At 39.5% G+C, this 16,298-nt stretch overlaps 1 protein-coding gene and 1 long non-coding RNA gene across 3 annotated transcripts in view; one reads left to right on the top strand and one right to left on the bottom strand.

Moving 5' to 3' along the window:
• Nucleotides 1-16,298, bottom strand: part of zc3h3 (zinc finger CCCH-type containing 3) — a 76,650-nt gene that overhangs the window by 12,262 nt on the left and 48,090 nt on the right. Inside the window, exons 5-9 of one of the 2 annotated variants that reach the window (XM_038291798.1) lie at nt 13,140-13,303; nt 9,473-9,524; nt 8,923-9,078; nt 8,371-8,440; nt 4,787-4,918 (exon numbers count right to left, since the gene is read on the bottom strand). In XM_038291798.1, the coding sequence (XP_038147726.1) occupies nt 4,787-4,918; nt 8,371-8,440; nt 8,923-9,078; nt 9,473-9,524; nt 13,140-13,303 (574 nt within the window). Of the gene's footprint in view, nt 1-4,786; nt 4,919-8,370; nt 8,441-8,922; nt 9,079-9,472; nt 9,525-13,133; nt 13,304-16,298 lie in introns of both variants that reach the window. The other variant, XM_038291797.1, reaches the window with a different exon arrangement.
• LOC119787761 lies at nt 7,305-8,568 on the top strand. The gene is made up of 3 exons (XR_005281360.1): nt 7,305-7,363; nt 7,885-8,022; nt 8,158-8,568. It is a non-coding gene; the product is annotated as an uncharacterized LOC119787761 (long non-coding RNA).

Consider the following 16,298-nt stretch of genomic DNA (forward strand, 5'->3'; position numbering starts at 1 on the left):
AAAAGCCAAAGGGTGAGTTGGATTGAAAATAATCTGAGTGAGGGAGGACATGGGGTGAAGGGATTCGAAAGTTAGCTTGCGTACAGGAGCGAGAGGCTAGGCCAGGAACTAAATAAAAGGGATTGTGAAAGATGATTGGCTTCGGAGAAGCCAAGTTGATTGGCTGGAGCTCATCAGTGGACATCACAGATGGTTCAGGTGACGTTGATAATAGTCTTCCAGATTGAATTTTTGCTTAAGCTTAATTAGTTTGATATAATATTGTAATTTTCTGAGAAAGTGAATATTGCGATTTCATTAGCTGTAGGCAAGAATTATCTTAAGCTAACTGAAACAAAAGCTGAAAACGTTTTCCAAATCACTGAGTCTAATGAACGTTTTCAATATACACCTACCCACCCATATACACCCCACCCACCTACACTTTACTAAGCTTACCTGTCTATCTGCTCGTTAACACAAATTTCAATTTAGCCATTCACATGGCAGCAACTAAATGCATATAGGCATCTAGACATGGTCAAGGAGATCTGCTGCAGTTCAAATCGAGAATCATATTGGGGAAGAAAAGTGAATTAAGGGACTTTGAATGCAGCATGGTTCCAAACGGGCTGTTTGGAGTATTTTAGAAACATCTGATCTACTGGGATTTGCATGCACAACCCTCTCTAGGGATTACAGAGAATGGTCTGAAAAAAAGAAAATGTCCAGTGAGCCAAAGTTCTGTTGGAGCAAACGCCTTGCTGATGCTAGAGGTCACAGGAGACAGGTCCAAGCTGATAGAAGACAACAGTAACCCAAACAACCACTCGTTACAACCAAGGTATGCAGAAGTGCATCTATGCACAACATGTCAAACCTTGAGGCAGATGGGCTACAGCAGCAGAAGACCACCGCTTCTGTAAGCTAAGAACAAGAAACTGAGGCTACAGAATTGCAAAAATTGCAAACTAGAAGATTTAAATGCTGCCTGGTCTGGTGAGTCTGCAACATTTAGATGGTAAAAAGGTTCAGTTTGGTGGTGTGATGGTGTCTGGGATATTTTCTTGGTACAATTTAGTACCAATTTACCATTGTGTCAACGTCACAGCCTACGGAAACTTTAGTTAGCCTAAAGTAAAGTCAAATGCCTTAAAAAGAACTGTTATGTATAGAGGTATGAAAGCATGGAATTTACTGCCGAATTACATTAAACTGATAACTGATTTAAGGAAATTTAAAAAATCATTGAAAGAACATTTATTAAATATAGAGGTAAAACACGATTAGGACTGTCTTCTTCACTTGCTGTGCTTTGTAGTTTGTTTTGATTAGTTTGGATTGTTTCTGTTTATGTATATGGGTATATATGTATATGTATATATGTATGTGTATATGTATATATGTATATGTATAGATTATGGGAGATGTTGTTTTAATGTCCACATAATTTTATTTCATTTGTAATTTTTTTATTTCATGTTTTGTTGTTGGACCCCAGGAAGAATAGCTGTAGCTTGCTACAGCTAATGGGGATCCTAAATAAACTAAACTAAACTAAACCTAAGTATTGTTGCAGACCATATCCATCGTTTTATGACCACAGTGCACCCATCTCCTTTTGCTTCTTCCAGGAGGATAACGTGGCGTGTCATAAAGTGTGAATCATTTCAGACTGATTTCTTAAACAAGTTCACTGCACTCAAATGGCCTCCACAGTCTCCAAATCTCAATGCAATAGAGCACTTAGAGAGATTCCCACCATCGATGTGCAGCCGACAAATCTGCAGCAACTGTGACATGCTACCATGTTAATATAGGCTAAAATCTAAGGAATGTTTCCAGTACTTTGTTGAATCTATGGCACAAAGGATTAAGGCAGATCTGGAGGCAAAATGGGGTCCAACACGGTACTAGCAAGGTGTACCTAATACCATGGATGGTAAGTTTATTAATCAATTTAATCAATGAATCAATTTCATTAGGATGCGCTGTAGAAAAAATTGAAATACACAATAAATACAAGCTAAATATAGAAGCTTTTAGTAATTATTAGGAGGAGCATTAAAACTTTAAGCCACATTGCAAAAAGAAACAAGCTGGTTTAATACTCAGACTATCTGCCTGAGTTGAGCCCTCAGTCAGCTGCCTGTCTGACCTTTATGTGGAAACTCTATCATGAAGGCCTGATTGGTGAAGGTGATGGCTGACCCTCTGTATGACCTTTCCTGTCCCCAGAAGGTAAGAAATCTGCCTTTTTGACTTTTGGGTTCTTTCTCATCTCTCTCACCAAGACCTAGCTTGAAAACTCTTAAGTTTAGTCCAGATCAGAGGAGGATCCTTGTGTTTCCTCTTCTTGCATACATTCAACTTCCCATATATCAAAACAATGGAGACCAAAGAGCTACATGCAATGAACAGGGCTGTAAACTAAGGATGCAAGTCATGGATTAATGAGTTAATTAAAAATTGACTGATCTTACTGATTAACGATTAAGTGATAAGCTGTAATAAATACAGACTGAAAAAAAAACAAATAGATGTTTTCTTAGTCATTATTACATTTATGTATAAGAAATAACAAAACAGGAGCCTATTAGGTAGCTAAATAAAACAAAGATGACTAAAATAGGTGAAACGCTTTGATTTGATTTTCAAGGTAAAGACTATTATCAAAAGACAGATTATGTCGCTCTAACATGCTGTCAGATTTTTTTTTTTTTACGGCACTAGTGGCTCGTTTTTTTGACAGTAGGCTGACAGAAAAGATGAGTATGAGAGAGGGAGAGAGACATGCAGGAAAGGACCACAGGTCGGATTCAAACTCGGGTCACCCGCGTTGAGGTCTAAGGCCACCGTATATGGGTCATGCATGCTAACCACTGCACCACCTGCACGCCCGAGAGCAGGGTTTCTTTCAGCATGATAATCTCAAAGATTTTAGATTAAAACTGATATATCTGATATTAGCTTTTTTGCTGAAATCAGACTGTTTCCCGATATGAATATCAAAAATTGGTTATCCCTAGTAATAACATCTGATCCATTTTCAGAGGAATTAGGATTTACCAGTGTTCAACTTTGTGTGTTATATCTAATGGTGTAAATACTGATGCACTAGTTAATTTTTAAATATTTCTATTTAAAAAAAAGTCTAAAACCAGATTTTCACGTTGTCAATATGGAACGTAAATTGTTTCATGGACAACTTGGATCAGCTTTATCCTGTAAGACAACATTTGAAAAACGTGAAGAAGCTATAAATGCTTTCAGGATGCAATATTTTTTTTAAAGAAAATAGTTCTTCACAAGTTTAATGCTGCTTCACAGAATTTTACAACACATACATTGTTTTTATAATTAGTAACACTAAAAAATGGTTTGTAGATCTCTCTTTAAGAGCTCAGCTAAAGTTACCTGAGGTGATTTTATTTTAATCAATGAAAACTTCACTCAGCATCCTAAATGCTGTGAGTGACGCATTCCTTTTTAAACTAAAACATTTAGAGAAAGAAAGTTAACATTTGAGAGAGAAAACAAAAAGTAACAAACTACAGTCAGAATTATTGCAGTACAGAGTTTAGGGAGATGTGGTTAGGATAGAGGATGAGACAAAGCCAGAATCAGGCAGGATGAAAGAGGAGGAGGAACGAAGCCGAAAAGCAGACTTAACCCCTGAGCTGCTGTGGTGTCTGCCTGCTCGGCTCAGAGTGCCATCCTCAGCAGTTTTCCCATCTATAATTACTGCCTGCTATCCATCATGCAGCCGCCAGTGGCTCACAGCGAAGCGCTCCGTAAACACACACACAGAAGCACTCAGGCACAAACACACACAGGGGAAAATCACAGAGCTAAGCACTTCAGCTAATAGAATAAATATTAATATCCCTTTTGTTTTCTATACCCTCATTTCCCCACGCACCATTTAAATGAAGTCTGACAGTGTGAAAAAGCATCTGTTTCACACTCAAAGATGAGCAGAGAGGGAGGGCAGAAGGGGGAGACAAAGGGAGTTAAAGCCTGGGAGGGGGAGTAGCAGAGGGGATGCTTGAGGAGGACAGGGGGATGCCGTGTGTGAGACAGAGACAGTGTGTGTTTGAAGGATGACTCGGCCATCTCGAGTCATGTGTAAGTGGCTTTCTGTTACCCATCAGGCCCTAAATATGTCACTCAGACACTACAGTCATGCCATTATGGACCAGCACCCCCTGCAGCTGTTGCTGCCAGTGTGTCCCTGCATGTGTGTTGGTTACCAGAACACTTGTTTACCTAAGTCTCATTTTAACTTCAGTGGAACCTAATATCTGTTACACAATAAACCTGTTTGTTCATCTGAAGAGCGCAGCCTAAAGGAAGAGCTCTGAAATTATATATCAAGTATTCAGAAGTGAGGGAAATGATCCAATGATCATTTGAAACAAGGAAAAAGCTGAAAACAAAACAAACTAATTTCACCTGACTAAAGAAAACAGTAAAGGTGCTGGTCCCTGTGCAACATTATAACTTCAGGCGAACTGGAATCACTTGATGAAGACTCTCAAATAAAAATGTTTTAATGTACAAAAATGTGTATGCACATTATCTAGCCAAGACTTGAGTAAATATCGTTTGAATCCTATAATCAAATTCTGCCAATCTAGTTCAGCTCTTATATGGCAGACCTGGATATCTTTGTGCCATTCAGTTGGCCATTGATTTTAATATTTAAAGTCTCACCAACAATTCAATTTGAGGTCATTTCAGTTTCTATGTGTGAAATTAAACTTAATAAGGTTTTTGATATTGTTTTGATTTACTGGGTTTTTACCTTCTCTCCTTCGGGACAGTAGCCTTTGACAAAGTCTTCGCACACTTCAGCTTTACGAGACACGTAGACATGGCTATAGGGACAGTCGCTGTTGTTACAGATTCCCTTCAAAAAGTATGAACACACTGGCATCTGTGGATACATGAAGACAAGAGGTAAGCAATAACAATCCAAGATAGAGTGACATAAATCACTTCATATTTCACCATGCTTTACAAAAGTACACATACTCTTTGAACATCTTTTGTGATGTTAGAGCATCCTTCTCTACAGTTCAAGCAGCAAGACTTTCGGGGAATGTCTCCACCAGCTTTCCAAATCAGAAGCTGCAGGCTTTGCCTCTCTTTATTTTTTTGACAAACCAGTTTCAGATCCGTGAGATTAGATGGGATATTACCTTTTTAAGTCTTGTCAAAATTCTCAATAGTATTTATGTCTCTACTATGACTGGGCAGTTCTAAAACATGGTTATGTCTGATCTGCAGCATCCCATTGTATTTTTTGGTTTTAGGTCATTGTCTAACTAAATACGTAGCCTCTACCAAGCATCAAGTCTTCAGGATTTCCGTGTATCAAGCTCTACCTAGTTATCATAAACTCAAGACAGACCCCGTCTCTAACTATAAAAACACAGGAGGCTCTGTTTTAAAAAGGGTTTAAAGTGTATTTTACAAAATCTGTTTAATCCACACATATTTGCACATATGCAGAAGAACTTTTACTCCGACCTTATTCTCCTTTATCTTTCTGTGTCCCCTTTGAGTAAACTTCAGACTTCTTATTGCTAGATATGAAGAGTACACAACTTATAACTGTCCTAAACACGACATCTCCATCATGAGCTGTAGATCTCTGTAGCTGCTCCAAAGATACCAGGGGCCTGTTGGCCACTTGTCAGATTAAAGGTCATCCTACCGAGGAGGGCAGTTTAAATGGACAGTCATCGTATGGTAGATGTACAGTTGTCATTTTTTACCTTTTGTATGACAGCTTTTCCAGAGCTCTGTGTGATGTCCTGCTCTAAGCTTCACAACTTTTTTCCATATGTGTCTATTTTACTACTTGATCTTCATGATGCTATTTGCCCACTATTGACCCCTTAAATACAGCTGAGGTTCCAAAAAACAACTGCATTTCTAGCTGGAATTGAATCATAGACAAAAAAAAAAGTGTTTATGTTTTATAGGACATCTAAAGATAATTATTTGCTCTTGAATTTGTCTGGAGGTATCCAATCATAAGGAGTTTAGGAAGTTAGGGGATTGGTGGCTAGTGGTTAGGGCACTGCTCCCCGGGCGCCGCACAGTGGCAGCCCACTGCTCCCCAAAGGGATGGGATAGATCACGGGTGTCAAAGTGGTTCCAGTAAGGGCCGTGTGGCTGCAGGTTTTCTTTCCAACCAAGCAATAGCTCACCAGACTCCAGTATCTCATCAAGTCATCATGTTCAGATTGGACTCACTTGATGGGATGACTGGAGTCTGGTGTGCTATTGCTTGCTTGGAAAGAAAACCTGCAGCCACACAGCCCTTTCTGGAACCACTTTGACACCCCTGGGTGAGATGCAGAAAGTTCATTTCGTTGCTTTGTACTTGTGACAATGTAATGACAATAAAGTTTAATTCTAATCTATTCTATTCTATTAAAGATATGTGCATTATTACAGGGGGACAGCTTGGTGTTCTTTTTTTTCCACAATAGGGCTTGCATGTGGGTTGGCTGGTGCATGATAGAAAAGCAAATTGTTTTGATCTTAATCTTTCAGAAGGAAAACTTGGCTGCAGTGATTTGCTAAACAGTTTCATGAAGACAGAAATGAAACATAAAGCAAATGACCGGAGTAATAGAGGGTGAAATTACATGACTTTGTAAACATACATGCGGTTCTGAAACCACACCACTGTCCAGTTCCCTACAGATGAGTCCCACGAGCTGGCCAATCTGTCACACTGAGCAGCTAAATAACCTTAATTGCAGCTGACAGGAGCAGCAGGAAAGTGGATGTGCGTCTTGACAGCATGTGTGTCTGTGTGCAGAGAGATGTCCTGTTTGACATGCAGGGGGAGGAGGGGGGCTAGCTCTAAATATACCACAGAGGGAGTTCAGTGCAGGGAGATGGGTGTGAGAGAGGCTCCACCTCACTGAGATGGGATCTCTTTTACCTAATTAACTGCTACAGAAATATTTATTCAGGCTGCAGCTCGGCCAGCCCTCATGATGTGTTTATGTGTCCTGGATGCGTGGACAGACCAGGGCCAGGGGTGGACAGGCGGGTAGCGTTCCCTGCTGTGGAGGGAGGGTGCGAGGGGAGTTGGCCGGAATGTATTTGGTTTCCAAGTATTTGTGGCAGCTGGAAGGGATCTTGGTAAGATAGTGTGGATATACAAGCCTGGATATCCACACTAGTGCCTGGATCAAGTTTGGAGAGGTGCAGGATGCATCACCCTAGAGCTGCCCCCACTCTTCCTATGCCCACATACAATTACCCCGTCTACTTTAGCCGTGTACAGCCCCACTTAGGGGCTCTGCATGAAATAAGAGTGGGTGTATCCCCTGGAGGGAGGGACGGGCATTTGCAGGTGAGGGGGGCATTGCAAACAGACAGCTGGGCTCTCAGCACATACAGACAGCGGGCTGACAACCAACACAGGTGCTCTGCATTGTGGGACTGTGTGTGAGACGGGTGAGGCCAGCAGGGCACCTGTTGTGGGTTGTTTGTCAACACAAAGAAAGCTTTCACTTTCTTGGAGTAGCTACACTTTCTCAAAGAGGCCAAATAAACATGCTTATGCTTTTAAAAATCAGAAGACAATGATATAATTACTATTTGATTATAAAACAAATGTAATAAATAAGGTGATACTAAATAAGCAGATAACAAAAAAACAACAAAATTATTTAATTCTCTAACTTCTAACATGAATTTTTAGGAATGTTGGACCCTTGTTTTATTCCAACATTGCCTCAGTTCACTTCTGTTTGCAGAGATTTTTTTTTTGTACTGAACTCCAAAGTTCCAACCACATTTTTTTTTTGTGAGGTCTAAACTTTGACGGTACAGTTTCAAAAGCTAGATTCTCTTCTTTTTCTGATTACTTAGGTTTAAGGAGGAGTTTATAGTCCACTTAATGACTCCAGGGTGCCCAGGTCCCATGGCTGCAAAACCTAAACAATCACAACCTACAGAGCTTACTAAGCATTGTAGGACATGTGATGAGACCTGTGCAAATGCATACTGGTAAAAAAAAAAGTATCCCCCAATTAATAAATGTTTTGCATGAGATAAAATTAATTGTTACCATGCAACAACATAGCACATTAAAAATATGTATGCATCAAAATCCAAACAGCTTTGATGATGTTCTCTCTTCAGCTCCAATCCACCACTGGGTCATGCCTTCCTAACTCCACACCGTCCATGGAAACAGGAGCTGTGCCAAGAGACCAAATACGATCCACGACGACTGTACCCAGCAGCTTGTCATCTTACACCGTCACAGTGCACCAAAGCCTGGCCTTCGCCATGAAAAGCTATAAAACACTAAGTTGTCTGACATGTAGGCCATGATGTGGGTGTATATATTACCTTCTCTTTGGCAACCTTGTGGGAGAATGGGCATGTCCCATCCGCCTGCTTGCATGTCCCTCTCAGAAACCTGCAGGAGGGAAACCATAAAATGAAGTTTAAAAAAGGAAAGTTGTTATGTAATGAGGCAGAAGGTGTTGACTTTCCCAATCTTTTACTCAAAATAAATCAGTAACTTGTTGATTTAAAAAGAAACTATCCCACAAAACTTTAGGCAGCTAAGTCAGTTGCCTAGAGTCATTGACTTTTCAGCAAGTTCTCCTCCTCCTGAGTAATCAAACGTGGCTTCAATGTGCATAAGATTTTTTGTACCTACCTGCGCTTAACAAATCGCACATGTGATTTAAATTAACACCTAAAAAGGAGAATTAAACATTCAACTAGGGGATTTGGATTGAGCTCAATTGGTGTCAATTCTTTCCTTCACTTCCTATAAACTTATAATTTACCTAGCAAATAAAAAAAAAATAAGTAAAGCATATACTTTCAAAGGAGGAGATAAACAAAGGCAGCATTTGGCTCTATTCAGTCAGTCTTGAACCTTATTGTTACCTGGTGCAGACAGCCACTTTGTCCGGATCATGTATGAAGGGACAGCTTGTGCCACGGTTGCACTTGCCAAAGCGGTTGTAATACATGCAGAACTGCTTTTGGTCCTTTTTCTGACGAGCGTGTCTGATGATGGCAATGCTTCGCTGGACTGCACGACTGGAGACATTGACAAACCACAAAAATCCATAATAAACTCAACGTTTGAGGTAATGTGAGACGAGAACATTTATCAACCGAGTTTCTGTTTCAGCTTTGAACCATGTGAGTGTTTCTGGGTACCAGTGTTCCCCATATACTAATTTTAAAGGATTACTTCTGGACTCATAGTCCTGAGCCGGTGGTGATGAAAGGCAGTTAATACTGTGGGAGAGTGAGGAGGATCAGATGCAAACATGTTGGCTGGATTTAGTTTCATGAAGTTGCCGTCATTTTAAGAGCACTAACAGAATGACCCACATTTAACTCTTGATCATTTCAAACTTTGATTAACTTTCTCAAGCTGGTGCTGTGTAGGTAAAACAACAGGCTAAACAAGTGCTGTGGGCGTTACCTGGCTAAATGACGGGTCAGGGCAGGAGACGTGTGTGGACTGGAGGACTTTCCTGAGGAGGAAGGGAAGAAACAGATTTATGTTTCCACACAAAACACAAGAAACTATTTAGCACAAGAGATATGCAAATCTGTATTGCTCTCCTTTCTTTCTTTTCTTTGTAAAGCCAATTTGTTTTTTTCTCTCTACTACCAACAGTTCTTAAAATGGGAATATTATTATGCCATTTCCAAATGTAAACTCTCATTAGTCCATAGAGGATCATTTCCAAGGCCAATCACAGAGATGTAATAATGTAGCCAATGCAACAAGGACTTCTTGAGTTTTCAAAGTTTTAAAATGTAAAACCTTCACAACAGAAACCCCAGAAGGTTTCAGTAAAAAGAATTAGGTAAAAATCTTCAAATCTGATCATAAACAAATGTACTTAAAACTAAGAATCTGAAGTGTAATGACCGGCACTTTATCACAATACTAGCTTAACACCAGCTATGGAGGATGGTCAGCAGAGGAAACAATGTAGACAGTATGGAAAGCATGGTCTTATATGTTATTTTTGCAATTGTCTAGTTTTCCAAAAGTTTTAGTCTTCAATATTTGTAAAACTAGATCATTGAAATGAAATAAAAGCTTGAAATAATACTGGTTGAATTCTTCAGTTACTTACTGGGAAAAAAACAAACAAACAAAATAATACGAAAAATTATGGTATAATACGAAATAGAACATTTTCACAAGCACCATGAAGAAAGTTAAAGGATATCCAAAAGAAAAGTTTCCATCAAATAAATTCCTATATAATGTTTTGGTTAGAGTTGATTTCTTCTGGCTGTCATCTCAAACCCCATCACCTTGCAGGAGACCAAAACATCTCAGTTGGTTAGCCTGGCCAACAATGACCCTGACGACTCCCTTTTCAGAGGAATAGGCCAGTATCAGGTATTGCAGGCCAACAAAGAGCCCAATGACTCCCCATTACTAAGTGGTGGACTTGCAAATTGGACCTTTTTGGTTCAATTTGCAAGTTTTGTAAGCCATAACAAGGCTTTTACTTGTGCCACTCTATAAGCCTGGAACTCAAACATTCCTCCAGACAATTTGAATTGAGAAAGCTTCCTGGATTGAAAGCCAAACGTCTTCAAACTTGGGAAAAAAAGTCCAGTGTTTTTTTTTTTTTTTTTTACTTTTTTAACTTTGTTGGAATGACTATGACATGGATGGCTGAGAATCTTTACCACGTTCTATCTCAATAAATACTGAGAAATGTTTTATTTATTTAAACATAACCCTTAGAAGCCAACATACGAGCAATTTAAGCATTAAGAGATTATCCAGAATTTACAGCCTGACAGTCACACCAGTTCATAAACTCCTTCAAACTAACATACTGTATGTTGTGAAATATTAGCGCAATATTATAGGCAAGTACATCCACATGGTGACAAAACATGGCTGCATATCTGGATGACTTAAAAAGAAAAGTTCTTATTTATTTGTTTTATTTAAATACAATCTTCTGCAGTTTGAACCTCCACATGTCAGGTTCTCTTAAAGAAAGCGACCATCATTTAGTCACATCAGATGGAGCCTGCAATGTGTGTTTGTGTGTGTGCAGACCCATGCAATAAGAACTTGATAGGTGACGGGTTATTTATACTGTGGTGGATTGACACATTGGAGCCAAGACGAATCGTGATGTCCCTTTTAGTCTGAAGACATCATAAATACCAGGCAGAGAAGAAGGTGAGGGTTGGTGGAGGCTATGAAAGGACGGAGAAGGTGAGGATGTAAAGGCTAAAGTTTATCTTAATCATGCTTCTAAATTTGGGACCTTATAGCTCACAACGCTGCCCTCAAGGATGGGCACTTTAGGGTTGCTCAGGCACAGCATGGGGAGATTTCAAGACGTGAAACTGCAGCTCCTGTTGCACAGAAACCTGATGCATGTTCTGGAGGATGCAGGAACAGAGCGGGAGAGCACGTTGGGATGCCGGTCACGAGTTGAACAGCACACGGCTCTTCAATTTCACCTGAAGGTTTAGTAGAACAAGAATGTGGAAAAGAGAGGCAGGGAAGTGAAGTGGGGAAAGGCCGATCCGGGCTTTAATCTAAACCATGCACTTCTCCGGGCCCTCCCCCTCGCCGCTCTGACAGATGACAACTTTATTATTTCAGATGGCAAATACAGCCTGCTCACATAAGTCTGTTATAAAGTATGTGGACGAAGCTCCAGCCACAAACATGAATAAACACGGCCATACCACCTCAGGGTGTACAAACACTTACAGTCCTGGACCTCTGACAGCGGTCCAGAACAGAACTGGCTGTAAAACCCAAACAGGCTGTGATTTTTAATACCAACTGAAATGTGTCCAAATCACTATATTAAAGCTAAAAGAACTACAAACAGATGCTGAACCAGCAGCAAAGATTTGTGGTCCAGTTCACTTTTTCTTTTCTCTGACTGCTCCTGATTCACAGCTAAAACTGCAGCAATCGTTAATATACAAAGCAACAATGTTCTACTTAACTCTTACACTTTAAGTCTGCTTTGTTACCCACAAAGTCTGGCTATGATCATCTGAAATATTTGTTTGCGAGAGGGGTGGTTTAAAAAAAACAAAAAGTGGGTACAGACCTTCGTTCCACTGACTGGTTTCAAAGCAGAGGCCATGAATCATTGCTCACTATCTTGGGTACGGCTGTTCAAATGCTTCCTTTTTTTAAATTTTTTTTTTAATTATTATTACTTTTATTTTATTTTATTTATTTACTTATTTTTTTTATTAAATGCTTCCTCACACACAAACAGCAAACTGGTCGGTCTCACGGCAGCAACTCGGGGCTATTAGGTGTCCAGATGTGATCAACACAACTTTTTGAAATTTAAACCAAGCATCAGAATGAGAGGAAAATGCAATTGAACAGACTTTGAATGAGGTGCAGTTGATATTTCCAAATCAGCCATGGTTTCAAAATAGGGAAAGTCTATTATTTACTAATAACACAATATAATGGATTCGGAAATACATTAGAAAGAAGAGAAGACGTCGACATGACGGCTCCTGTGTGGATAAGAATTTTTCACTAATGTCAGACAACAGGTTTGTTCAAGATGTCAGAAAAGCAAAGAGTACATAAAAAATGTAAGAAACAAGGTATTAGAAGTAGAATATCATCTCTAAATGATGTCAAACCTCTATGCTGATGGACTAAAACACTTTGGGCCCCTTAGGACCAATAAAGCTCAATTTAAACATCAGATCTTTATCATCATGTCACAAATATCTATTAATCTCAGATGAATCTCTTTTGACAGTGAGCATACTGTACATCAGTGGCCCCCATAGTAATCATACCTCAATCAATATAGAAGCACTGAGATGTGGTGGAAAAAGGAGACTCCCATCATGCATTTCTCTGAGGCTAATATGTCAATCTAAGATACAGTCAAACCTGTTTAAAAAAAGTCTCTCAATCGCTAAAAAATCTATACAGCAACATCTGTGAAGAGTTTCAGTATGTTTGAAACCCGTAGAAGACGAGTTGATTTAATAAAAAAACAGAAGAAAAGAATATAGACTGCTTAATATATCAAGTATTTTTTGACACAAGACTTGGAAAAAAAACATCTCAACACTTGTGTGAGACTCTTGACCACCTGTACCTCTCCGGTCAATCGATGTGTGTGGCGCCACTGTTCGGGAAAGCTTATTGGCAGACACCCGGTACAGAGAGCCTCGGATCCAGCACATTTCGGGCCCAGTCCAGCGTCGCCCGGATGCCTGGTGCCTGTCGTGGGGACCTCGGAGGCGGTTTTGGAGGAAAGTCCTGAAAGAAAGAAGTAGAAAAACAAAAAGTGTTGCTTTTATATGATTTAGTTTAAGGGAAGAAGTGTGTAGTGTTCAGATCTGACTTTTTTTTTTTTTTAAATGTTAAAGAACGTTATCCGCTCATCGCCCTGTTAATTCCACACCTCTTTGTGCCCTCCCACCCCCACCTCCAGCTCTTCCACAATACCTCCCCTCTTTACTTTATGTTTCCCATCCTGTAGTCCCCCCTCCCCTCCTTTTCCTCCCATGTCACAGCACTCTGTTAAATTGCTCCTCTAATGGAAAGGACGGCAGTGTGGAAATGGAGAGAATTGAAAAGAGGAGAGGAGGAAATCAATGAGATAATAGGCAGGGCAGGGGGCCAGAGCAGCGAGGTTGGCCCCTACGCTGGAGTGTACAGACCTCACACACACACTCCAGCTACAGTATGTACAATGCACACAATCACAGCTCTCTGCATCCAGGATTCAGTCAGTGGGCTGCTACATGTGTGCGGGCGGTTGGACATGAGAAGCTGCTGGGTGGTGGTGGGGCGGTGCAGGGGTTATAGCGATAAATTGCGCTGTCCTGTCACTTCTATTTGGGGTGGATTGGGGCTGGTGTGCAGGGCGCCGTTGGTGGTAATTTGCTGCCGTATTTCAGATGGGCTGGAAATGGGTTTAGAGCGAGAGTTCACGCCTCCCATTACGGAGAAAAGAGAGGGTTACCCCAAACGCACGTCGTGCACAAAACAACCTGCATGGACGGCTGACACGTGCACAGCTGCTGCAATGCTGCAAATAACAGAGAAAAAAGTAAATATCAACTCTCAGCTGCGTTCACGTCCATGAAGCACCTGAGTGTGAGCCATAACTCAGCAGCACAGACACTCAGCTTCACTGCTACAAGATCAGTGGCTGCCCTACACGGGGCAACTGCAGCCAGGGGAGCCATAATCAGGGCTAATGTTGAAGCTCTTACTGCCACCTAGGGAGGCTTAAACAAGAACAGGGTGGCCCCCACAACCACAGCGGAGGTTAATGAGGATATGACATGAGTAGTTAACACAGGCAGCAGTTAACCCTGACACCAGGCTCTAGTCAGGGGGTGACCAGGGGTGTTAATGCTCAGTGTGTTCCAAATGTTTATTCACCAACTTTGAACATCAGAGTGAGAAAAACACTAATCTCACTGCAATCTGTGGTGGATTTACGCTTCATGTCATTTCAGAAGAATCTTTTCCCATTCCTCATCGAATCATCTCTGATGCAACTTCTGAAACAGGAATGTGATATTTGGACTACATGACACACGTCTCCCCTGCTTCCTGTTTACATCACTCACCCTGAACCTGCAACGGCTATGTAACCATGAATATAGAAGAGTAAAACGCTGGGTTGGATGGATGGATGAAACCTTTGACATAAGGACATTTCCTACAGAAAACATTTACTACAGTCAGTATAAAAGATAAAAGAGACGGAACATACTGTACAACAGCCGTATACTTAGCAACATATCTAGATAAATCTGTAGATTATTTATTTTGGAATAATAATCGGATAACCAATGGTTTCCAAAATAATTTTTACGAAAGTAAACCAGGTGAAACTAAAACTTTTCCATTTGACGAGTTCTGGATTTAGCATATTGATAGAGAATGCAAATTTTTTTTATACCTTTTTATTTTTTACAACCTTGTTATAACTACTGCTCTAAGTGAGTTTATCTGTCAATTAAAAGCATGTTTCTATTTTCCAGTTAACAATTAATCAATATCTAAATTAACTGACGATTTTTTCAATAATTGATTAATAATTACTAATCCGATCAATCATTTAAACCCTAAATATATCACAGAGCATTACTTTTAGCCTAATTAGTATATGGCTCTATAATTACAAAAAAATACTCCGTATTAGTACATAAGAAAATACTAGACCATATATACAAATCCAATTTTTTTGTTTTTCCTGAAGATGTTATGCGATATATACTTACATATGTGTATATATATATATATATATATATATATATATATATATATATATATATATATATATATATATATATATATATATATATATATATATATATATATATATATATATATACACATATGTAAGTGGTGGGCATAGAAATTTTTTTTTACCTAGACTGATCTAACTGGAATTAATCTAGATTAAAATTGCTAATTTCAATTCTGCCAAAGGGCTCAGTGAATCAGAATTAAAATTACTTTATTCATCCCTTGCAGGAAATTCTTTTTTTTTTGCAGTGCAACTGTTTACAGAAGAGAAAAAAATAAGACTGTAAGTACAAATAAGATGTAAGAATAAAATAAGAGAAGGGTAAGATTAAAATAAGATGAGGATGATATGTGTGTGCTACCTAAATAATAAGTAAAAGTAAAAAGTATTTGAACAGGTTCCTTAAGCCAGGTGGCGCATTAGACTAGGGGCTCATCTCCTGTTTCCAAAATGAATCACAAACTGCTAGAGAAAGCTTTTCTACTATGATAACTGGCGATGAAAATGAATAATATTCAATAAGATGTATTTGTGTTTAATAACTGTTTATTCAGATAAACATGAATTGTGAGCTGTAGGTCTATATAACAGGTCATATATCAGCATTCCTTACATTATGCTCATAGCTGTCTAAACTGTTATATGTTTCGATTGGCAGTAACAGAAATAAAGAGCTAGTGTTCTAGTGTCGGCACGTCTCTGCATTTCGCTAACGGCCAGTTAGAATTGGAAACTGTTGAAGGATTACATGTAAACCATTGTCAATGATAAAAAGCAGGGATTTGATTTGATACAACACCCTGTTTTCATCTCAGCTCCAAATATAACAATGATCTTAAAATGCTGCTCGAATACAGAACTTTAAAACAGCAATTTAAGAGTGAGTCCAAAGTTTGAAACCTCCAGCTATGCAAGGGTAAGGCAGCTGCTCCAAGGACAGCAAGAGGCAGAGTCCCTTCATTGTGTCCTCGGTCACCCTCTAGG

Source organism: Cyprinodon tularosa, unplaced genomic scaffold, assembly GCF_016077235.1.
Source record: "Cyprinodon tularosa strain WSP-4 unplaced genomic scaffold, ASM1607723v1 ctg30, whole genome shotgun sequence".
Classification (NCBI taxonomy): Eukaryota; Metazoa; Chordata; class Actinopteri; order Cyprinodontiformes; family Cyprinodontidae; genus Cyprinodon; species Cyprinodon tularosa.